The sequence below is a fragment of the Abramis brama genome (genome assembly GCF_963993115.1).
Source record: "Abramis brama genome assembly, chromosome: 6".
Taxonomy (NCBI): Eukaryota; Metazoa; Chordata; class Actinopteri; order Cypriniformes; family Leuciscidae; genus Abramis; species Abramis brama.
Genome location: NC_139968.1, coordinates 42,319,214 through 42,343,141, shown reverse-complemented (window position 1 = coordinate 42,343,141; position 23,928 = coordinate 42,319,214). Strand labels below are relative to the sequence as shown.

The window sequence follows — 23,928 nt, the reverse complement described above, 5'->3', positions numbered from 1 at the left end:
TTCCCCAAACATCCAGCAGAAGCTGTTTATCCACCCAACAGATCTAACCACATTTCTGTAAATATAAAACTAAGATGAAAACCATTGCAGCATCCATTTTGATCCTGAAACCAGTGAATAACATTTATAATGTTTGCCTGCATTGTTACAACCAAACTAATCAGCGAATAATAATGAGAAAACACAATAACCTATATAATTGTTCATTTAGAGAAATTTGCATTTGGTTACCAGAGAGATTTGGTGTTTTGAAAATTTTATCTAGAAATACTTGAGTTTATAAAGAGATCTCTTTTTTTGTGGCAGACTTTACCACACTTTGGAAAATCTGAGTAAAATAACTCTTTTGAAACTAACACACGTTCCTTATCAATACGGTTCAATCGTGCTGCATCGTACATTCTGCCATAGGAACTCAGATTCCTATCCTGCTATCAAGCTGACTGATCGGCGCTCTGCAAGCAAGCGGATTGACAGCACTCTGCACTTGAGCTGATTCAGCGATCTCCCCTGTGGCCATTCAGCGTTTCTAAAAGAGCAAATTTCATGTGGCGTTGTTGCAAATGCTGCACCACAAGTTTGGCACGTTCAGGGCACCCCTGCACCCATTTGATGAGCACAGTGAGTGCGTCACCTGTCTGGGGAAATCCCACACAGAAGCTGCGCTCACTGAGATGAGCTGTTCTCACTGCAAGAGTTTGAGTCTCACCTCTCTCTCCGCTCGCGGACCGCTTAATTTTTAGACAATGGTCCTGCCCCTCACGCCCTCCTTATCTCTTCCTCCCAGGAACCTCGGAGGAAGAAACAGCAGAGCCAGAGGACTGAGAGATCAGGAACGAGTGAGCTCACATCGGGAATAGCACTTGGGTCTCGGGAGCACTTCGACTCGGCGCAGTAAAAAGTCACGTTGGTTCTAATGACAGAAGTGAGAGGGAGAGGGGGAGAGGATTTTTCAGGCATGACTTTTTACTGCGCCGAGTCGAAGTGCTCCCGAGTCCCAAGTGCTATTCTGCCATACATTATAGTTATCCTTTTTACCCGCTTAGAAAAGCACCACGTTTCATTTTGTGTCACCATACTTGGTCGTGTAGCTACTCGTGTAACTGTATTTAAATAGGGAAAACGTGGAGGTGTTTGGTTGCTTCTAACTTCGTCTCTGTTTGGTCCCTAATGAATGAACTGGGCTAAGCTAAGTGCTATCAAAGTGTCACCGCGCGCCAGAGCGATTGAGTGCACACACTGAGACGAGAGAGGTATGTATCAACTCGTCTTATTTAAGGGAATAACATAGTTTAATATGAAAAAACGGTGGAGTGTTCCTTTAAAATATCTTATCTATTCTATAGAAAACAATTGTAGAAGTAGTTTGAATACTATACAAGCCATATGTGTTTTTAAGGCCTATGTGACTGTGACTATAAAGATCAACAAGAGAAGTGTGCAGCCACTGAGCAGTTTTTGCTTAGTCAGGGATTTTCCAGTAAACAACAGGTGATGTGAAAGTGAAAGAGGTGTCACGTGAGAGACTGTTGAGAATTCTGGCTCTGAATGAAAACTAATAGCAGAAGAGTGAAATATTGGATTAGATATCTGTATCTACTGGTGTGTTATTTAGTATTTGGCCTCTAACTTCTGACTCTTATTTGACTGTTGATGGATTCACTTTATTTTCAGTGTAAAGATGTTTTGTGTGGAGTGGAAGATGGTGAGCTTCTTTTTAGCAGGAGAGAAAATAAAGAAACACTTTTTTTCGGAAGATGTTTTGTTTTGTAAAGAGCAGCACACCATGATGACAGCAAACAATATTTTTGAAACTTTGGATAATTTCATGAGATCAAATGAGATAAACTGGAGCGACTGTATTGTGTCTGTACTGATGGAGCTGCTGCGATGACCGGCAGACCGGGGTAGTTCAGCGTATCAAAGGTGTTGCACCCCTTGCAATTTCAACGCACTGCTTTCTGCACAGAGAGGCGCTTGCTACTAAAGAAATGGAACCCAGTCTCCATGGAGTTTTAGATGTGGCCGTAAAAATCGTGAACTTTGTGAAAGCCAGAGCCACCAGCTCCCGGTTATTCACTGCGCTCTGCGAAGAGGTAGGCGCTGATTACCATACCCTGCTGATGCACACTGACGTGAGGTGGCTGTCCAGAGGGTGGGAGCTGATGCGTCTGTTCAGCCTGAGGGAGGATTTGCATGACTTTCTTGCGGACAAGAGACCAGACCTTGCTGAGTTTTTGGACAACGACAAATGTCTCGCTCAACTCAGCTACCTTTCAGACATATTCGGTGAAATGAATTAACAGAGCAATGCAAGGTGCAAACATAAACACTGTGGTGCAGCATGAATGAGTTGAGGCTTTCAAAAGAAAACTACACATGTGGAAAACCCGTGTCTCCTCCGGAATCAGTGACATGTTCGAGCACACCCATGCTTTTATTGCAGACAGACATTTGAATTTTAAAATCATTCAACATCAAATAAACAGTGCATCTATCAAAGGTCCTGGAGAAATCTGATAGTTATTTCCCAGCTCTAACTGAGGAGCAAACAGCTGATTTTCTGTGGATCAGAAACCCCTTCACTGACAACAATGAAGCAAAGCTTCCAGCTCCTCTGCCATCAAGACTTCTGGAAGAGCTTATAGAAATATCCTCTGATGCCAGCCTGAGGTTTCAGTGAGGTCGCTTTGTAATTATTCTGGTCTGAAATTGCAGAAGAACATCCAGTCTGTCACACAGCTGCAATGGTGTTGATACCCTTCAGCACCACCTACCGTTGTGAAGCTGGGTTTTCAACCATGACAGCCCTTAAAACCAAAAACAGGGCCAGACTGACCCTTGAGGATGATATGCGTCTTTCCCTGATCTCTCCACGCATTGACCAAATTATTACTCACTGCCATCAGCAATCCTCACACTGACTGATAAAGCCTCACAAATAACATAATAGTATATTATAACATACAAGTATTAGAAAGCAGTCATTTTGTAATAGCCTATATCCATTCTTTTTTTCCCACACAATAGTTTGAATTATGATATTTTTGTTATTTCATTTCAAATAGGGCCAATTTATATATAGGCTACTTAGGAGTAAATAAATAATTACAAATGGCCTACTGATGTTTTTGTTATTGTATTTTCAATAGTTTAGGCTATTATTTTTGCATAAATATATCTGGTGTAAGAAATTGTAGTCTGCCTCGACCCAGATTCCACTCCAAAATATATTTTAGAATGAGCTCATCCCCAAAATGGCTTAATTATCATAGAGATGAAAGAAAGTAAAGTTATATTGTTTCTTCGCCATTTGGGTTGATCACATCCTGAACAAATGGTAGTCAATTGTAGAATTGGACTGGGTGTGGGACACAGAGAACCTTCTCAGTCAATGGGGTGTCAAAACTTCATTAACATACAGATCACAGCTGTTGCAACAAGAGCAACTTCATTTACATTAAGAACAGGATAAAAGGTTTAAGATTTGGATGTTCTGGGTTCATTCTGACGCTGGTGAAAAGTGCTGTGTGTACCTTGCCACTGCTATGCTGTAATAAACTTCATTTTTGAGATCTTCGACGTCCACATCATTTTTTCTTACACTGGTTATATTAATAAACATACCATTTGTTTGAAAACTAATTTTTTTGTCATCCTTGTGGCAAGCTTACGAGAGCGATAATATCATTAAATGTGAAGGGGGGCCCTAAAATATTTTCTTGGGAAAAAGGGGGTCTCAGACAAAAAAAGGTTGGGAACCACTGGCTTAGGAGACATTCTTGTCTACAGCTGCTCCGACGTCGAAACACTGGCGGACTGTGTCCAGCTCACTCGGGGCGGGTCTACGCTCAAACTGCAGTGTCAATCAACAGTCGTGGGAGGGGCTTGTGCAAAAGTACATCACATTGCCCCTAATCTGAGAACGGCTTGTTCTGAGACAGTGCTTATGATTTATAAGGATTTAGATGATTTTTTTAATCATTATAGGGTGGTTGTGTACACACACTGCCAACACACATTTATGTTCAAACACCATGTAAAAGTGCATTTTGCATAATAGGTGCCCTTTAAGGGTATAGGGGACGATTTCAGACACAGCCATGATCAAGACGATCTGCTGAAGTTCAAACATGATTGCTGGTGCCAGACTGAGTATTTCAGAAACTGCTAATTTGCTGGGATTTTCACACACAACCATCTCTAGGGTTCAGAGAGAATGGTCAGAAAAGGAGAAAATATCCAGTGAGCTGTTTTTAGTTTGAGTTCACTCCTGGTATCATGTTTTGTTCAGTGATTTGAATAGAATATTTCTCAGTGCAGTCTCAACATGTCTGTGTATTTTCTCTGAACACTTCAACATGTGGTTTTATTCTTTTTTACTCGTTTCACAGTATTCGTCACATAATACTGAACACAGCGCCATCTAGTGGCTTTCTTGAGTAACAGACACAATCACTGGATCTCATTACAGAGACTGAGTAAATAACTCCTGATAACATGTGAGTTCAGGGTGAGCCACTAGATGGAGGTGTTGCTCCTCAGACGAAACCACAGAGACAAATCACACTAGAGATTTAAAGGGATAGTTCACCCAAAAATGAAAATTCTATCATCGTTTACTCACCCTCAAGTTGTTCCAAACCCAAAATGAGTTTCTTTGTTCTGCTGAACACAAAGGAAGATATTTGGAAGAATGTTTGTAACCAAACAGATCTCAGTCCCCATTGACTACCATAGTATATATTTTTTCAGGGTGAGCCACTAGATCAAATCACACTAGAGATTTAAAGACTTTATCGTTGGAGGAAATGGAGCATCGATATGTTGTGTTTATGTATTTCACTGTGATCTCAAAGCATATTATAATGTGTCCCAAATCAGTATTTTCTCGGGTTAAAGGAGAAGCTGGGAAAGTTGTTTGTTTATTATTGTAGACAGAAAAACAGTATCAGTATAGTTAAATAATATTTTGATAATGTAAAGCTTTATATGTTCAACACTTCTGAAATCTTTAAACTATATATAAAGTCTGTATTCCTCCAGGAGGCGCTCAACATAATAAATGTAATAAATCATGAGAGACTCTTGAACCTCAGAGTGAGAAACTTTATTGATAAAGGCAAGAAAATACATCCAGCAAATATACATCAGTAGTAAAGTGAGATCTGTGTGTCTCTTTATGAAATTTTTTTGTATCTGAGAGAAATATAAACAATAAAGTGACACTGTTAAAATCTGACACTGAAAGAGAGCACAAACTCAAATAATCATCAGTATTTATTATGAAAAAACACTAGAAGAACAAAAACACACTTGAAGAACCTTTAAAGTTCAGCGTTCAGCTTTAGATTTCGATACTTCCTGAAAAAGATGAACATAAAAAGCCATAAATTAATAAATCTCAGATATTTATATATGGAAAATCAGTTTGTGAGAAATGAGATCAATCAATCATGTACCTGATGTGTGAATATGTGCTTGATCTCGTTCAGCTCTTCTGGATCTGATCTCATAAACCACAATAATGACAGTAGCCACGCCCACCAGGGCAGAGAGGACCAATCGGATCACAGCTTCAGTAGGACCACACCAGTGGACAGAGTCTGAGGAATAAACACATCAAACTGAGATCAGATCAGTCAATAAACTTATATCAGCGCTGACATCAACTAATATTTCTGAATACACAGAAACATGATCAAATCTAATCAACAATCTTATATTCGGTTCCAAGTGAGTTTTTATATGGTCTGTCATCTCAAACCGTAAAATTATTCAACAATTCAACATGTAAATAGTTAATAAAATAAGAATATTTGAAGGAGAAGACAAATGATCTCTACTCACCATAGACAGAAACTCTGAATGCTTTTGATGAGAATCTTCTTGTAAACATCAGTAGTTTATAATCTCCAGAATGTTCAGTTGTGGTGTTTGTGATGGTCAGAGATCCAGTTTGTTTGTCCAGCTTCAGTCTGTCTCTGAATCTCCCATTAAGAACATCATCATATACAGTGATTCTGTCGAACCGTTTATAGATTTCAGCTATTAACGTGTTTTCATCTCCAAACCTCCACTGAATCTGATAATCATCCTTCATTTCAGTAAGATCAGAGTTTAGAGAGATTGAATCTCCCTCCATCACTGACACTGACTTCACTTAATTTGTCAAACACACAGAGAACAAACAGAAACAGGGTTTGGAAAGATTAATACTGTTAAATCACTTTATAATGGTTTACTAAATAAAAGTTTTTTTTAACTCACCAATGACAGAGAGACTGAACCTCTTGATCCCACTGTTGATCAGTAGAAAATAATCTCCTTCATGTTCAGTTGTGGTGTTTGTGATGGTCAGAGATCCAGTTTGTTTGTCCATCTTCAGTCTGTCTCTGAATCTCCCATCAAGAACATCATCATATACAGTGATTCTGTCGGCCCGTTTATTGATTTCAGCTATTAAAGTGTTTTCATCTCCCAACCACTGAATCACATCATCATCCTTCATTTCAGTGAGATCAGAGTTTAGAGTGACTGTTTCTCCCTCCTTCACTGACTCCAGGACTGAATCACCAAACACACACACGCACACGCGCACACACACACACACACACACACACACACACACACACACACACAAATACACACACCCACCCACCAAACAGAAACAGGGTTCATCACAGATTAAGACAATCACTTGATGTATTATAAAAGTAAATATTTTAAAGGAGTCATGACATGTTTTTTTCTTTTCTTTTATTATGTTCCCTTAGGTGCAATTATAATATTACTATAGTTTTTTGGACAAAAAAACGTTTAAAATTGAGTGATTTATGACCTTTTCCCACCCTGTTTCTCATCCTCTGATTCAAACAGTCTGTTTTGGGGGTGTTTCCCCTTTAAGAGTTAACGATTGTTATGATTGGCTAACGTCAGTGCCTATGCATCAATTGTTAACGCCCCCTTGTCAAAACTTGCGGATTTTGCGGAGCTGTGTTTACCGTTACCATAGTAACGGGTGATGGGTGCGAGGCGATGGCGATTGCAACAGTGTTTGAGTCGGAATCAGAGTGTAATGAAGTGACATTGGATAAATGCATTGTTATGACTGTTGTGTGTGGGGGGAGGGATTTGAGGGAAGAGTGGGTTGAGATAATGGATTGTTCGCACCTGACGACTGATGAGCGTGAGTTTCAATGGGAAGCAGGGAGATAAAAAGAAGGGCACAGCAAAGGGTGTGGCTCTCTGAGAAGCGGTGTGTTGTTGCTAACGCCGAGCTGCACTCAAGGTTGGGGGGTGGGTGCCGTTCGCATGCTATTTAGGGCTGCCGGCGGCGAAGATAGCTTAGCGGGCTAACCTGTAGATAAGGCCGGGTGTAGGAGTGCGTGGGCGGCGCGGCTTCTCAGCAAGGGGTGCTCCGTTTCCGCTATAGATCGGAGGCCTCCCGAGCACTGGACTGGTGTTTATCTTCTCCCTCTGCCAACCAGCGCCAAAAGCCTAGACCCCAGGGGAGGGTCTCGAATCCCGGGAAAGTTAAGTGTTGAACTTTGTGTGTGTGTGTGTGTGTGTGTGAGTGATTTTAAACTTGGCAGTATAGCCATTTCATGGTGGGGTGGGAGGGTTATGATGAACTGAATGCTCATGTAGTAGTCTGATGGCGTCTTGGGTGTGAAGTTTACGTGCATTGTGAACGTGTGCAGTGTCCTATGGGGGTGATGTGTGTACTCTAGCTTTTTGCCTATTTATTGCGTGTGCGCTAGCTTTTGTATGGCCTATTTATTGTGGTGTTCTCTGTGTAGCATGCTCCATCGTGGTGTTGTTCGGCCAGGCTGATTAACATTAGTATTTGTGACTTCAAGAGCCCAACCCAGTCTGCCATGTTTGGTAACTGCATGAATTATATTAAATAAAGATTATTGTTTCTACCCCTGTGATGTTGTTTGCTTTGTAGAGTAGATTTCTCTAGCCGCAACAATTGGTTCAATCCTTCTAGGTTTATTACAAGAAGAAATTAACCATCAACACAACTAAGAATGCATCAGCCCGTCCACATAGAAAGTGTGAAACTATTTTGTCAGTTTGACAGCCTACATCTTTTAATAGCCTATGGGGCATGAACATGACGGTCATGAAAACAATAAGTAGGCTAAACTAAGTAAAAACACGGTGATTAATGAATTAAACTGCAATTAACGTTTAAAAAAAGTTTTAAATAGCCTACATTACTTACAGTTTGCGTTGTCGTTGTTGAGCCCAGAATAGTCCACACGGCCTTATCTTGTACAAAAGTTTTCTGGCAAAGCCAGCATCATACTGCGATTGTTCTCAACTGTCACTCATCCTTGAAATGTGGAGAACACACGCTTAAATTAACACTGCCGTGACTGGGACGTCCGCAAAAAAAAATGCATCCATCTTCCCCTGACTTCTGGATCTTTCAGCAGCGTATATTATTCAAACATGTAGTTTGTCCACAGCCAGGAACAGCACATCTGCGTGACATCGCAATCTTCTTGTAAAAACAGACCCACTCGCTGCACGTCTACTGAACACATGTGAAGCGCGTGACAGATGCGATGATGAAATGAGGCGTAGTTATCTTGCGCATGAAGCGTAGTTATCTACGCTGGAGGCGGTCATATGCAAACGACTGGTACGTCACTTCGTACCGTGACGTCACTTCATACCATGGATCCAGAACGAGCTGTATTTAGAGCTTGATTAAATAAATGATTCGTTTATAATGGGGAGGACGTCTTAAGCTATGAAACTTGCAGGACGTTTTAATGGTACAAAGACCTCTTATATACCAAAAGATCAAGGCAAATTTGGTTTCTCATGTCATGACCCCTTTAAAAGTTAAAATTGAAATGAATATCATCATTAAACAACAGAAACAAACTGAGTTTGAATTAGTAACTGTATCTTTGTGCTGATTAAAATATAAAACAAGTAAAATTGATATTGAACTCACCAAAGACATTGAGAACGAATCTCTCTCTGATCACATTGTTGATCTTTAGTTTATAATCTCCAGTATGTTCAGTTGTGGTGTTTGTGATGGTCAGAGATCCAGTTTGTTTGTCCAGCTTCAGTCTGTCTCTGAATCTCCCATCAAGAACATCATCATATACAGTGATTCTGTCAGCCCGTTTATTGATTTCAGCTAATAAAGTGTTTATAATCCTCCACTGAATCAAATCAACATCCTTTATTTCAGTAAGATCAGAGTTTAGAGAGACTGAATCTCCCTCCATCACAAACACTATAGTAATCACTCCTGAAGAACAGAGTTTTTCACAGATTAAAGCTTTAAAATCACTTGATGTTGGTTTGATGAAGCTTCACTAAAATACTTTTAATTATGTAAATGTGAAATTAATAATATTCTGCAGCAGTTTAAAGACAAAAGATGATGAATGATGAATGATGATTTATATATGGAACAATAACTAAAAAATACACTTTTACTTTAATGTTAATGTCACACTAAAAATAATGCTTTTGAGTATCTGAGCTTCATATTTATATTATTTTATTTAATGAATCCATAATAACTGAGTTTTGAATTCAAACTTGATCTGACAGAAGAGAAAAAGAAAAGAAAGTGTTAGTATTAACTTAATGGAGGAAAAGAGTAACAAGCACCACTTAAATGTCCAGCCCGCAGAAGTCACACTTACCATGTAACTGCATGAACAAGAGTATATTTCTCCAGTATTTAAGCAAAAGTTGCAATAGTTTTAGTTCTCAGTGCAGTTTTGTTAAAAGAAAGTCCTGTATAAATGCAGATATGGACCCTATATTTTTTTAAAGCCTATATGTATTTGTAACGGTCACCAGCTGGAGTGCCCTTGAGAACCACCAGAGGGCACTCCACACCCGACTATTATCACTCTCTCACAAACTACATTTCCCATAACTCACTGCCTCGACTCATCATCACTAATTGCATTCACCTGTGTCTCATCATCCTTATTAGTCTCAGCCTATTTATACCACTTTCACTCATTCACTCACTGCGAAGTTTTGTATGTTGTTGCACTGCATTTCCGAGCGTTTTCCCTGGTTTCATGTCTCTTGGTTTTTGGATTTCTTGCCTGTTCCCTGGATTACTCTTTTGCCTCAGACCCCTGCCTGTTTTGATTGTTTGTTTGTTTGTTTATTTGTTTGTTTAGACTGCCTTCCTGTGTTTGACCCCTGCTTGTGCTGATTACGATTCTGGATTACGCTTCAAATAAAGCTGCATTTGGATCTCAACCTTCGTGTCTCGGAGCAGTTCGTAACAGTATTGGTATACTGTTATTACAAAAAGGTTTGCAGTGTATGTTCTCGCTAAATTGCTCTCAAATGTAAGATTGTTGTATCATAATAGTAGAATAAGTAACGCTTAGCTCTAAAATACCGACAGTATAAATAATTTGTTAATTCCTCTGGTTATTACCCCTTTATTCCTAAGACTTTACATGTTGTAGGTACACTATAATTACAGAAAGTTACACTGTAAATTAGTTTTAAATACGCAGTTCTTTGCGGGCTGTAATCTAAAGCGTTACCAAGCAAACTCCAGCAGCTCGAGCTCTTACTCTCTTTAGGCCGCCGACTTAGGGAAGGGGTCCGCGAACAGCCTGCTAGGTACTCCGTGGTAGGAGGTAAGTGGACCACTGCACGACGCCCCCTAGATGATTTTTCGGGGCCCCTCGGCGGCCCCGCGGGAGCTCGACGAAATTCGGAATCTGGGAAAATTCGGAAAAATGCTCGCAATCTGGGCATCGGCCACAGGGGGGCGACGGCCGGCCACCTCCAATCGTTTCGACGCGCGCCGAATAGGTTGCAGGCGGGCGTCCACGGAGCGCACGTGCCTCCCCCTAACCGCCGTTTCGCGAAATTCCCTGACCACACCCACCGACCACGAAGCGCCCGTTCGTCCCACTGAGTGCCTGTGACCGCCCCCTGACCACCCCCACTGACACGAACAGCCTATTCGTCCCACTGACCGCCTATGTGACCACGAACGGCCTGTTCGTCCACGGCCAATCTAGGTGACAGCCCGTGGCCCCGCCCACTGACCACGAACAGCCTTTTCGTCCCCCTGACCGCCTATGCGACCACGAACGGCCTGTTCGTCCACGGCCAATCTAAGTGACAGCACAGGAAGGGTCCACCTGCAACTTATTTGATTGGACCTCTTAGGCTGTCCATGGTCAATGCATTAAAAGGTCATATTTCATCATTCTAAATGATTTATTGCATAAATCATAGCCACCAGGCGCCGAGATATGGACGGGTGAGTTTTTGGAAAGATACAGGTGAGTTTTTGGAAAGATACGGGTGAATTTTTGGAAAGATATGGGTTATTGCTTAAATCATAGAGTACAGTGCACAGGTAAGACAATCCAACATGTTGGTGTACTTTACCGTTTATAATTATGCATAATTAGCCTTAAATGGACATGTCCACGGACAGTTTACAGGGACCCTGTCAAATAAGTTGCAGGTGGGCACAGGAAGGGCCCTGTCATATAAGTTACAAGTGGGCCCTTCCTGTGCTTACAGGGACCCTGTCAAATAAGTTGCAGGTGGGAGGAAGGGTCCACCTGCAACTTATTTGATGGGACCTCTTAGGCTGTCCATGGTCAATGTATTAAAAGGTCATATTTCATAATTCTAAATGATTTATTTATCAATGCAAATTCAACCAAAAAAAACTCAACTTTCAAGTTTCTCCAAACTCCCTGAAATTCACAGCGCTGTCGGGGCACGTCCAGACGAGTGCAGGAGTGCAGGTTTCATCTCCAAATTCTGTCCAGGGGCCGAGATCTGGACGTCCCACGTACAATCTATCCCATTCAAAAATGTAGGCTGTTCGTAGACAGTGGAATTTCTGGGTTCTGAAGGCTGCAAATCGCTCAGGGGGGCCCACAGATGAACATAAAATTGATATTTAATCAATTTTCTTAATTTTTAATCAATCTTGCCATCAAAATATAAAACAGCATCCCACCTGTAACTTATTTGACGGGACCTCTTCAGGCTGTCCGTGGTCAATGCATTAATAGGTCATAAATCATGATTATTAATGTTTTATTACTTAAATCATAGAGTACAGTGCACAGGGAAGACAATCCAACATGTTACAGCCATTAATTATGCATCATTTGCATAAAATTCAACTGTCCACAGACAGCCTATAGGGGACTTGTCAAATAGGTTACAGGTGGGATGCTGTTTTTGACTTAGAAATTTTCAGCGGGTGAATCCCTGTAAAGAATTGGGGATTTCAGCATATGTGCTGAAGGCCAGTGATTAACTTATTAAGTTACAGGTGGGATGCTGTTTTTGACTTAGAAATTTTCAGCGGGTGAATCCCTGTAAAGAATTGGGGATTTCAGCATATATGCTGAAGGCCAGTGAGTAACTTATTGGGCCCTATTTTAACGATCTGAAACGCAAGTGTCAAAGCGCAAAGCGCAAGTGACTTTGTGGGCGGGTCTTGGCGCTGTTGCTAGTTTCCCGGCGGGATAAATGACTCTTGCGCCAGGCGCAAATCTAAAATGGGTTGGTCTGAAGCAGCTTCATTATTCATAGGTGTGGTTTGGGCGTAACGTGAAATAAACCAATCAGAGCGTCATCTCACATTCCCTTTAAGAGCAGGCGCGTTTGTTCTAAAGCGGATTCCTATCAAAACGGCGGATTTGCCAGGCGCGCGCCAGGAGCGGTTCACAGCCGAGGAGAGCAACGCTCTCGTCAGGGAGGTTGGGGATGGAGAAACCCACCCAAATTAACTTCGGTTAAAAAGGCGTATGATAATTTGGGTAAATGTGTAAGCTAGATGTATGCTTTTATAATAAATTGTCTGTCTATCTATCTACCTATCTATCTATCTATCTATCTATCTATCTATCTATCTATCTATCTATCGTAATAATGTATGATTTGCAAAAATGAAAACTGCTGCTTCTGTGTAGATGAGAGAATCAAAGTGTATGCGCGTTGTGCACACGCTTCATTGATTATGGCCAAGCATGCGCCCTTAAAATAGCATATGAATAACATGCGCAACGCGCCACTGACTTTAAACAATTTTTTCCTGGTTAGTGGCGCAATTGTTTTCTAAACCTGCAAAATAGCATGAAGGAACGTTTGCGCCGGAACACACCTCCTTTTTTGCGCTGAACCGCCCAATGAGCGCAAGTTCATTCCCTAGTTTAGCGAAGTGATTCTGTGGAGGGAAAAACGCGCTTTGCGCGGGTGCAAAATAGGAATGATACATGCGTCGCTGTACAAAGTCAATTGCGCTGGGTGCAAGATAGGGCCCATTAAGTTACAGGTGGGATGCTGATTTTGACCGGTGTACTTTACAGTTCATAATTATGCATAATTAGCCTTAAAATGACATGTCCATGGACAGCTTACAGGAACCCTGTTGAATAAGTTACAGGTGGGCACTTCCTGTAAAATCATAGGAATTGCCCACCTGTAACTTATTTGACGGGACCTCTTTAGGCTGTCTGTGGTCAATGCATTAATGGGTCATAATTCATGATTATTAATGTTTTATTACTTAAAATATGCAGTACAGTGCACAGGGAAGACAATCTAACATGTTGGGGCTCTTTACAGTTCATAATTATGCATAATTAGCCTTAAAATGACATGTCCACGGACAGCTTACAGGAACCCTGTTGAATAAGTTACAGGTGGGCACTTCCTGTAAGACCACAGGAAGTGCCCACCTGTAACTTATTCGGCGGGATCTCTTTAGGCTGTCTGTGGTCAATGCATTAATAGGTCATAATTCATCATCACAGTGGTTTAATTAGGTAAAACCTACTGTAAACCACACAGGAAACACCATTTAACTGTTTCATCTACATGTCAGCTCATAAAAATGATGAATATGCATAAAAATGCTTTGTCCACACAAAAGCCTATCTGGGTCATGTCAAATAAGTTGCTCCTGGGCGCTTCCTGTTTGAGTTGGTCAAATCAGCCTTTGTTTTTGTGCAAAAATCTTGGGGCGTCGACAACTCGTCCGTCACGCACTCTCGTGCCACACGTCCGAGGCCCGCCTCCCTCAGAGTTGTGCAAGTATTCCAAAAAAAATCAGAAAAAATATTCAAGGAAAATTATCGGTCCAGAACATCCCCAACTTAGCAAATTAAGCACTTAACGGGGTCCTACGGGGCCCAGTCTTTGCGTGCCGTCTGAGAGGACCCTGAGGGGCCACAGATTTCAAATTGGAGTCATTCGGAGCTATTGGGACCGTTCCGTGGGATGTTCACCAAACGCCTATGAAAATGAATGGGATAAGTTGCACGTGTCAGTGGCTCCCGCGCGGCCCCCGGGGGTCCGAGGGGCCCCAAACTCGGCAAAAAGTTGCGTCACGTGGCCCTCTGTGACATACCGAGCGGGCTAGGTCGAGACGTGCCCGGTTTATTATTATTATTTTTTTATGCACCTCTCTGTCTCCCATTGATCTCTATGGGAGCATGTGTCTGCTAGGGTTAATTCAGCAGTTAGGATTAGAGGGCCTACTAGGCTCAGGAAGCACCTAGAGCCACAAAACTCTGGGGCCCGACTCGAGGGCCCGTGGCGGTCGTCCGTGACGAATTTCGACGTCCTGCGACCTTTTGACCCCTTTGGGCGACTGTTTATTTGACGTCCCACGTGCAACTTATTCCATTGGGCTGTTGGTGGCCAATTAGCGCGAAAAAAAGTCAGAGGGACACAGAACTCTGGGGACCATCCCCGGGGCCCGTGACGAGACGCATACGTCGATTTCGGGCCGATCGGGCGTTTCTTTCAAACCGTTTTGCCGTAACACGTACTTAGAACCGATCTAAAACCACCCAATCCAGGATCTAGAACCGCGGGCCCCTGGACTAGCACCGTGTCGAATCTGGGGTTGCTGCGACCTTTCGACCCCTTTTGGCCCCTGTTTATGTGACGTCCTACGTGCAACTTATTCCATAGGGCTGTTGGTGGCCAATTAGCGCAAAAAAAGGTCAGAGGGACACGGAAATCTAGAACCCGTCCCAGGGGCCCGTGACGGGACGCATACGTCAATTTCGGGCCGATCGGACCTTTCTGTCCACCTTTCACGAAGCACATGGTCCAATTAATGCAGGCCCTCTTGCACACATAGACAGACATATGGTCAGAGTGAACCAAAGGGAGGAGAATTTCGCACTGCAAAAAGACACACTTGGAACCGATCTAGAACCCTGCGATCCGGGATCTAGAACCGGGGGCCCCTCGACTACCAGGGTGGCGAATTTGGAGGCGCTGCGACCAGGGTGGGAATTATGTAATTTTAGGGGCAAGGCCATTTGGCCTCCACCTTTTTTTTTTTTTTAGGGGCACCAAGGCCATATGACAGGGCACAAAGGCCATCGTACAATTCGATGGTTTTCCCATTCAGATTGATACCATAACATCCTAATTTGGAATAAGACATGGATTATGACTTTTTTAATAAAAAAAAAACATTTTTTAATGAGAGAGAGAGAGAGCGCCATTACATCCAGAAGGTATACACCCTCACACAACAATAGAAACAACATAAATGCCAATAAAAGCATTCAGAAACACCACAAATGCCAATAAAAGCATTCAGAAACAACACAAATGCCAATAAAAGCATTCAGAAACAACACAAATGCCGATAAATTAATAATTTCCTGCATTGTCGAACGCTCTTCTTCATGCGTTTCAAATATGGACTATAATGTTCAGTAGAGCGCCCTCAGGCTGCTGGTATGAATTGAAAACACAGCACATCAGTATACAGCGCTCATAATGATTACATCGACGCATTTGGCTATAAATTCAATAAAATATTATTCCTGTCAATAGAAATCTGATGTAAACTGAGAATATATCAATATTTCTCCAAATCTGCACACTTTTGAGCTAAGAGCCGTGAGGGACGTTGTTTTGTGAATCGCTTTCATGACGACAGCACAGGAGTTTTTTATGAATGGGAGCGTCTGACGCTCATAATTCATATTAAAGGTATCGACTCATTTTTGCATTTCATAACTCCTGACACAAATTAAGACATAACTGCCAATATAAATTTCTCAGAATACAATAGTGGTCAAATACTGAAACGTGAGTCTTATATCTTTTTAATGATGTAAGTTATAGTTTGTCAAGGTAATAACATTAAATCTTATAGTAACTTTGAACTATTAAAAAAAAAAACGCTTCAGTGCGCCGACGCCATTACCTCTGGAACCTTGCATAGGGCCCTTTTCTGAAAAGGGCACTTATCTACTAGCAAATAGATTTTGATATTTTTAGGTCAAACCGTTCTTGTCTGTCAGTCATATAATGCAGGTCTATGGTCACGGTCTCAAAGAGCAGCCATCCACAGAGTCCAAATTAAAACAATTCCCCATCGTAAGTACACATTGATGGCCTAAGACACGAAATGAGCGGTTTGTGTGAGAAAACGAACAGTATTTATATCGTTTTTACCTCTTATAACACAGCGACGTCCAAGTGATCTGAGGGCGCCCGCGCTTCCTGCTGTGTGACGTGTGCGCAGACTGGTGCATAGATAGACATATAGATTTCGCCTTGGCTACGGCAGTTCATGAACGAATGCCGTAGCCAAGGCGAAATCTAGTGTATATATCTATGCACCAGTGTAGACAACAGAGTGTCGTTCTTCTGTTGGTGCTGACGTTACATGCTTCTTGCACTGCTGTTTTGATGCGTGAGATCATCGATGTGATTATGACACTGCACCTGCGCGAATCCACAAACTAATTGAAGTTCAGAGACTACTTGGGTGGAACTTGGACAGGGCCAGGGCACACAGGCCACTGTGGCCGTACGATGATTTTTTTTTCACGGGGCATGAAGGCCAAAGTGTAGGGCAACGGCGGCCATGGCCGCGTGGCCGCGGTATAATTCCCACCCTGGCTGCAACCTTTTGACCCCTGTGTTTCCGCCCTCCCACGTGCAACTTATTCAGTTCAAACTTCACAGGCGCTTCCTGGTCAAGGGGGTCTTTTTTCGGCCAAACGAGCGGACGGGGACACGGAACTCTAGAACCCGTCCCCGGGGCCCGTGAGGGGACGCATATGTCAGTTTCGGGACGATCGGGCGTTTCCTTCCAACCGTTGTGCTGAAACACACACTTAGAACCGATCTAGAACCCCGCGACCCATGATCTAGAACCGGGGGCCCCTGGACAACCACCGTGTCGAATTTGGGGTCGCTGCAACCTTTCGACCCCTTTTGGCCCCTGTTTATGTGACGTCCCACGTGCAACTTATTCCATTGGGCTGTTGGTGGCCAATTAGCGCGAAAAAAGGTCAGAGGGACACGGAACTCTAGAACCCGTCCCAGGGGCCCGTGACGGGACGCATACGTCATTTTCGGGCCGATCAGACCTTTCTGTCACACCGTCCACCAAACACCTATGAAAATGAATGGGATAAGTTGCAAGTGTCAGTGGCCCGTTCGGCCCCCGGAGGTCCCACGGGCCCCAAACACTGCGTGCCGGTAGTCCTCGGGCCCCCGAACAACATATCAGGAGGACGAGTCTCTAGAACTCAGGGCTTATTTTTATGCAACCCTTGTTCAAGTTTCTCTCACAGGCCACTTGCACTCATAGAGAACTCATAGACTGACATACCCACTTGAAAGGTCAAACTGAAGACATACTTAGAACCGATCTAGAACCACGAAATCTATGATCTAGAACCGGGGGCCCCTGGGCTTCCACCGTGTCGAATTTGGGGTCGCTGCGACCTTTTGACCCCTTTTGGCCCCTGTTTAAGTGACGTCCCACGTGCAACTTATTCCATTGGGCTGTTGGTGGCCAATTAGCGCGAAAAAAGGTCAGAGGGACACGGAACTCTAGAACCCGTCCCAGGGGCCCGTGACGGGACGCATATGTCAGTTTCGGGACGATCGGGCGTTTCCTTCAAACCGTTTGGCTGAAACACACACTTAGAACCGATCTAGAACCCCGCGACCCATGATCTAGAACCGGGGGCCCCTGGACTAGCACTGTGTCGAATTTGGGGTCGCTGCGACCTTTTGACCCCTTTTGGCCCCTGTTTGTTTGACGTCCCACCTGCAACTTATTCTATTGGGCTGTTGGTGGCCAATTAGCGCGAAAAAAGGTCAGAGGGACACGGAACTCTGGACACCGTCCCAGGGGCCCGTGACGGGACGTATGCGTCAATTTCGGGGCAATCGGACCACACTGAACCTCGTTCGGCCCCTGGAGGTGCTAGGGGCCCGAAACTTCACAGAAAGCTGCGTCACACGGCCCCCAGAAACATACAGAGAGGGGAACGTCTACACACACTCACAAAAAAACACTTGGTGGTTAGGGGTCAAAATAGGCACTTTTTGGACTATGAGGAAGACTATGGTGAAGTTTAGGTGGTCAGGGGACCCCATAGGCACTTTGTGGCAATGAAGAAGAGGATAGGTGGTTAGGGGTCAAAATAGGTACTTCGTGGACAACGATGAAAGACTATGGTGAAGTTTAGGCGGTCAGGGGACCCCATAGGCACTCCGTGGCAATGAAGAAGAGGATAGGTGGTTAGGGGTCAAAATAGGCACTTCGTGGGCAACGAGGAAGACTATGGTGAAGTTTAGGTGGTCAGGGGACCCCATAGGCACTTTGTGGCAATGAAGAAGAGAATAGGTGGTTAGGGGTCCAAATAGGGGCTTCGTGGCACTGAGGAGGACTACGGTGAAGAGTAGGTAGTTGGCGGACCCCAAAAGCACTTGGTGGACCTGCCCGTAGTGCACTGGCACCCCCAGAGGCGTCCACACAGAGCCTATGGTAATTTATGGTAATTTTGGCCACTTTATATGCGATTTTAGAAAACGTCCACACCACCATTAGGTTAAGCAGCTCGTGTCGTCCATTTCGAGCACGCGGACCTTCGAGTGCCTAGGCTGACAATGGCAACTTAAATGAATGGGAAAATTCCCACGAACTACCTAGTTTCCCATACTAGAACCAGGAAGTGTGATCATATTAACCGGCTCTGTCAACACTGCGTTTGCTCTCTATCAAACATCGCATACATTTAAAAATCATGATGATTACAATAAACTACTATTACTAAGAACAGAGTTTAAAGTGACTGAAATAAACAATATCATAAAACAACGAAAAGAAAAAATTTAGTTTAATTTAATTTTGTCATTAAAAACAGGTGAAACCAATAGTCTATTTAACCCTTTCACACGTTATTCTGACTGGGTGAGTTTATCAAGGCGACATTTATTTTAAAACATTTCCCGCTTATTGTTTCCATGGCGAATCATCATGATCTTGATTTAAAATGTGAGATGGCGCCGCCATGTTTGTTTGCGCCGCAGTTCAAATTGTCTGAAGAGTTTGAATCTGACAGTTATGTGACATCACTGAACATTCCAAATCCCAAATGTGGGACCGTATCACTCAAAAGGTTTACTCACCCTGGACACCAAAGACATAGAGAATGAATGAACCACAACTCACTCTGGACATAGAGATACTCACCACTGATAAATCTTAAAGTGAGCCTGAACCTCTTGATCACACTGTTGATCTGTAGTTCATAATCTCCATCATGTTCAAATCCGGTGTTTGTGATGGTCAGAGATCCAGTTTGATTGTCCAGCTTCAGTCTGTCTCTGAATCTCCCATCAAGAACATCATCATATACAGTGATTCTGTCGGCCCGTTTATTGATTTCAGCTATTAAAGTGTTTTTATATCCAAACCTCCACTGAATCACATCATCATCCTTCATTTCAGTAAGATCAGAGACTAGAGAGACTGAATCTCCCTCATTCACTAACTTCACTTCATCATCACCAAACCCACCTGAAGAACAGAGTTTTTCACAGATTAAAGCTTTAAAATCACTTGATGTTGGTTTGATGAAGTTTCACTAAAATACTTTTAATCATGTAAATGTGAAGTGATTAATATTCTGCAGCAGTTCAAAGACAAAAGATGATGAATGAAAATGAGAAATAGTTAAACAGTTTTATAAAGTGATTTTAATCTCAAATAAGAGTGATTTCTCTCAGGAAATCGCACATTATTTGTTTCTATACGAGAATAACAGTGAATGTTAATCCTTTCTGACTAATTTAACCAGTAATTTATCACATCAGAACAGAAACAACTGAAACCAGAAAAACACATTTAAAACTCACCATCCAGACGCCACAAACACAAACAGAGCAAAACTAATCTGAGAAACATTTTCTTCATCAGTTCACTGAAAAGCCCACGATAGTAACTCTTAATGTCTGAAACACTCAGATTGCTCTGAAAGACTGAACTGAGATATTTATCTGGTTGTGTGTGAATCCTCCCCCAACCTCAGTCAGTTTCCGCTCACACATCCGTCTCCTTTAACATCACGGAAATCAACAAGCTTTTGCTGATCTTACATTTTCAAATGAATTCTGGCCCTGTATGAAAACTAATAGCAGAAGAGTGAAATATTGGATTAGATATCTGTATCTACTGGTGTGTTATTTAGTGCTGTGAGCTGTCAATCATATTTGACCTCTGACCTGTGACTCTTATTTGACTGTTGATGGATTCACTTTATTTCAGTGTAAAGATGTTTTGTGTGGAGTGGAAGATTGTGAGCTTCTTATTAGCAGGAGAGAAAATGAAGAAACGCTTCAGCCACAAACTACTGACACACACAGAGACGACAAACATCCAGCAGAAGCTGTTTATCCACCGACAGATCAAACCAGACACACAGATGTTTGTACAGATAAAATAAAGAGAAAATAACATTCTTATGAATAATGGAGAAATGTTCTAAAATAAATGTTGCCTTGAAAATACTCACCCAGTCAGAATCACGCGTGAAAGGGTTAAATAGACTATTGGTTTCACCTGTTTTTAATGACAAAATTAAATTAAACTCCATTTTTCTTTTCGTTGCTTTATGATACTGTTTATTTCAGTCACTCTAAACTCTGATCTTAGTAATAATAGTAGTTTATAGTAATCAGCAGGATTTTAAAAAGCCAGTAAATCACACGTATAATGTGATTTTCATCTGGAGAAACTGAGAAGTGTAGATCTTTGATGTCAATCTTTCTTTTTAAAGCCACATTTCTTTCTAGAACCAGTAAGTGACTATATTAGCCGGTTCTGTCAACACTGCATTGGCTCTCTATCCAACACTGCATACATTTTAAATTCCTGCTGATTACTAACAAATCCCTGAATGGTTTCGCTCCTCAGTACTTGAGCTTTTTTATCACTTTATAGTCCTTCACATCCACTGCAGTCTCACAGTTCTGGCCAGTTGATAATAACTGGAATATCAAAATACACTGGAGGCGGAAGATCCTTTTCCTATTTAGCGCCAAACACTGGAATAGTCTTCCTAGCTTTGTTTGGGAGGCAGACACACTCTGTCAGTTTAAATCTAGAGTAAAAACACATCTCTTTAACCTGGCATACACATAACACATTATCACATTCCTATAATTCAAGTGCATTAAAGGATTGTTAGGCTGTATAAATCAGCTCAGCCGGAACAGGAACACTTCCCATAACATCCAATGTACATGTAACATCATAGAGGAACAGCATCTACACTAATATTAGTCTGTCTGTCTCTTTCTTTATCCCGAGGTTACTGTAGTCAGCTGGATCTGGTCCGTTGTCACGGGTCAGGGTGTGTCACCAGCCCCTCTTTGTTGTTTGTTTTTGTCCTGCCATTTCTGCAGCTCGTGATGTGGGCACAATCACAAGCTGATCTTCCTCACCTGGCGCTCGTTTCCCCTACCCTTTATATTCCCAGCTGTGTCTACCAGTGTTGTCAGTGGATTGTTACATGTCTGTTTGTGGTCTCTGTTTTGCTTACCAGTGTGCCGTGTTCAGGAAGTCTAGATGTGGGGGTCGGTGCAGGACTGTTCGCCTGCAGTACTCATCTATTGCTGGACATTCCTGGGATCTCTCTGTCTGTCGGTGGTCTCCTCTTCTCTACACGTCCGTATGTGTGCGGGCTGTGCTCACAGGAACCACCAATTGGAGAAGCTTAACATTTGTTCACTGTGTCACTGAACTTCATATTGTTCACTAAGTTTTCTAATAAACTTCTCTTCTCATCACTGCATTTGAGTCCTCCTCATCTCTATACACCAGGCCTACCCGACAGTCCGTATCCAGATCAGATGGAGGATCTGCACATAGAGATGAACACAACAGCCCTGAATGCACAGATGCTTCATACTCTTTCTCTGTGGAAGGCCCTGGTATCACCTCGAGTCCCACGCTTGTGTTGCCGTCGCAAGACTACCTCGACAGACACCACTGTCACAGGTTGAGCTGTGGTTTTAAATAGCCGTCTAGATCAGTAAATTCATGAGAAACTCTACAATCAGTCAAATCATCATTTAACAGTTTTGATGTGTTTTACTGATTATTTCACGTCATCTGAGCTTCACCACTTTGAGCTCCAGTCGGCCACAGCGACCACTAGATCTGATAGATAGTGTTATTTTCTCAAGTGCCTCATAAAGTTCTCACGGACTAGAGAAGTTAAAAACATCTTAAAGCAACAGTTTGATCTTGTCATGAGATCCTGTGTGTTTCTCTCTAAACGTTCCTGTAGCTGACTGTATTCTGCAGGTGATTCAGACATTTTATAAGAAATGAACAACGAACGACCTGAAGACAGTCACATATTAAAATGTGCACTCGAACGTCTGTGTTTACTGCATTGCAAATCTGTTCATCATATAAAGCCATCATGTCTCTTTAAAATCATTTGATGTTAATTTGATGAATCCTTCAGCAGAACAAAGATAAAGATCAAATTAAAATATTTGTCTAGTGTGTTATTTAGTGCTGTGAGCTGTCAATCATATTTGACCTGTGACTCTTATTTGACTGTTGATGGATTTACTTTATTTCAGTGTAAAGATGTTTTGTGTGGAGTGGAAGATTATGAGGTTCTTCATAGAAAGAAAAAAAAAAAAAAAAAAAAAACGCTTCACACACAAACTGACACACACTCTCAAAAACATCCAGATGAAGCTGTTTATCCATCAACAGAACATACTACAGATTGCGGAAACCCATAGCTGGTTTCAATTTCACTTAAAAACTGAACTGATAACGGTTTTATTTTAGATTCAAATTCAATAAAAAAATGTTTTTATGAATTATAAATGTCATACTTTTTTCATAAAGATTTAATTTAATAAGCAATTTTATGATAGCATTAGGCAAATCAAGCAGACCATTAATAAATTATTTTAATAAAAAAAAGAGTATTTGTGAATTATTAAAATTATTGATGTCATTCTTTTTTTTTTTTCTTTGAATGCATCTCTTTTTCAAATGTCTTATCTTTTCTATTAAAATAAAAATAAACATCAAACACACATTTTCTACAGTAGAGATAAAATACAAGGACCCACTTCATATTCAGTGTATTTAACTACTATGTACTATTAACATTTAAATTAATAATTTGATGGAGTGCTCTCTTTTTTATGTAGTAGTTAAAGTAAAAGTAGTAGTAGTTAAACACACCAAATATAAAGTCAGACCGAATAATATTTAAATACAGAAATAATTAATAAAACAAAAATAACAGAACGATCTATTTTCCTTCTCTAACAAAAGGACTAAGGATGATTTTCTTCATATCTCAACTGGTATTAGCAGATGGTTCGTTATAAAACGCATTCACATCGAAGTAAAATCATTTTCTAATGTTTATAAAAACAGGAACCTTTTTTTTTTTTTTATTCAACAAACTCATGTACAAACAATATGGCTTACATTCTTTTCAACATTCCACAGGAGCAGGTGCAACAACAAAACAAAACACACAAAAAATTTTGAATTAAAATAAATAATAAAATAAAATTATAAAAACAGGAATCAACAGATTCTCAGAC

The 23,928-nt window shown here is 41.7% G+C and overlaps 1 protein-coding gene across 1 annotated transcript; it reads right to left on the bottom strand.

Annotated features, from left to right (window-relative positions):
* Positions 1–5,098: 5,098 nt before the first annotated feature.
* On the bottom strand, positions 5,099–20,305 carry LOC311084256 (uncharacterized protein). Its single transcript, XM_084116175.1, has 7 exons — positions 20,197–20,305; positions 19,532–19,858; positions 8,978–9,283; positions 6,271–6,567; positions 5,851–6,162; positions 5,463–5,606; positions 5,099–5,364 (listed from the first exon to the last, which is right to left on the bottom strand). Exons 1-7 carry the CDS (start codon positions 20,252–20,254, stop codon positions 5,348–5,350), a joined length of 1,461 nt encoding a protein of 486 aa, XP_083972301.1. The 5' UTR covers positions 20,255–20,305; the 3' UTR covers positions 5,099–5,347.
* Positions 20,306–23,928: the final 3,623 nt, after the last annotated feature.

Coding starts and splice junctions, on each gene's coding strand:
- LOC311084256 (XM_084116175.1), bottom strand. CDS start 20,254: ATGAAGAAAATGTTTCTCAGATTAGTTTTGCTCTGTTTGTGTTTGTGG. Junction 19,859..20,196: donor GTGTTTGTGGCGTCTGGATG/GTGAGTTTTAAA, acceptor TCTGTTCTTCAG/GTGGGTTTGGTGATGATGAA. Junction 5,607..5,850: donor ATTCAGAGTTTCTGTCTATG/GTGAGTAGAGAT, acceptor TTTATTCCTCAG/ACTCTGTCCACTGGTGTGGT.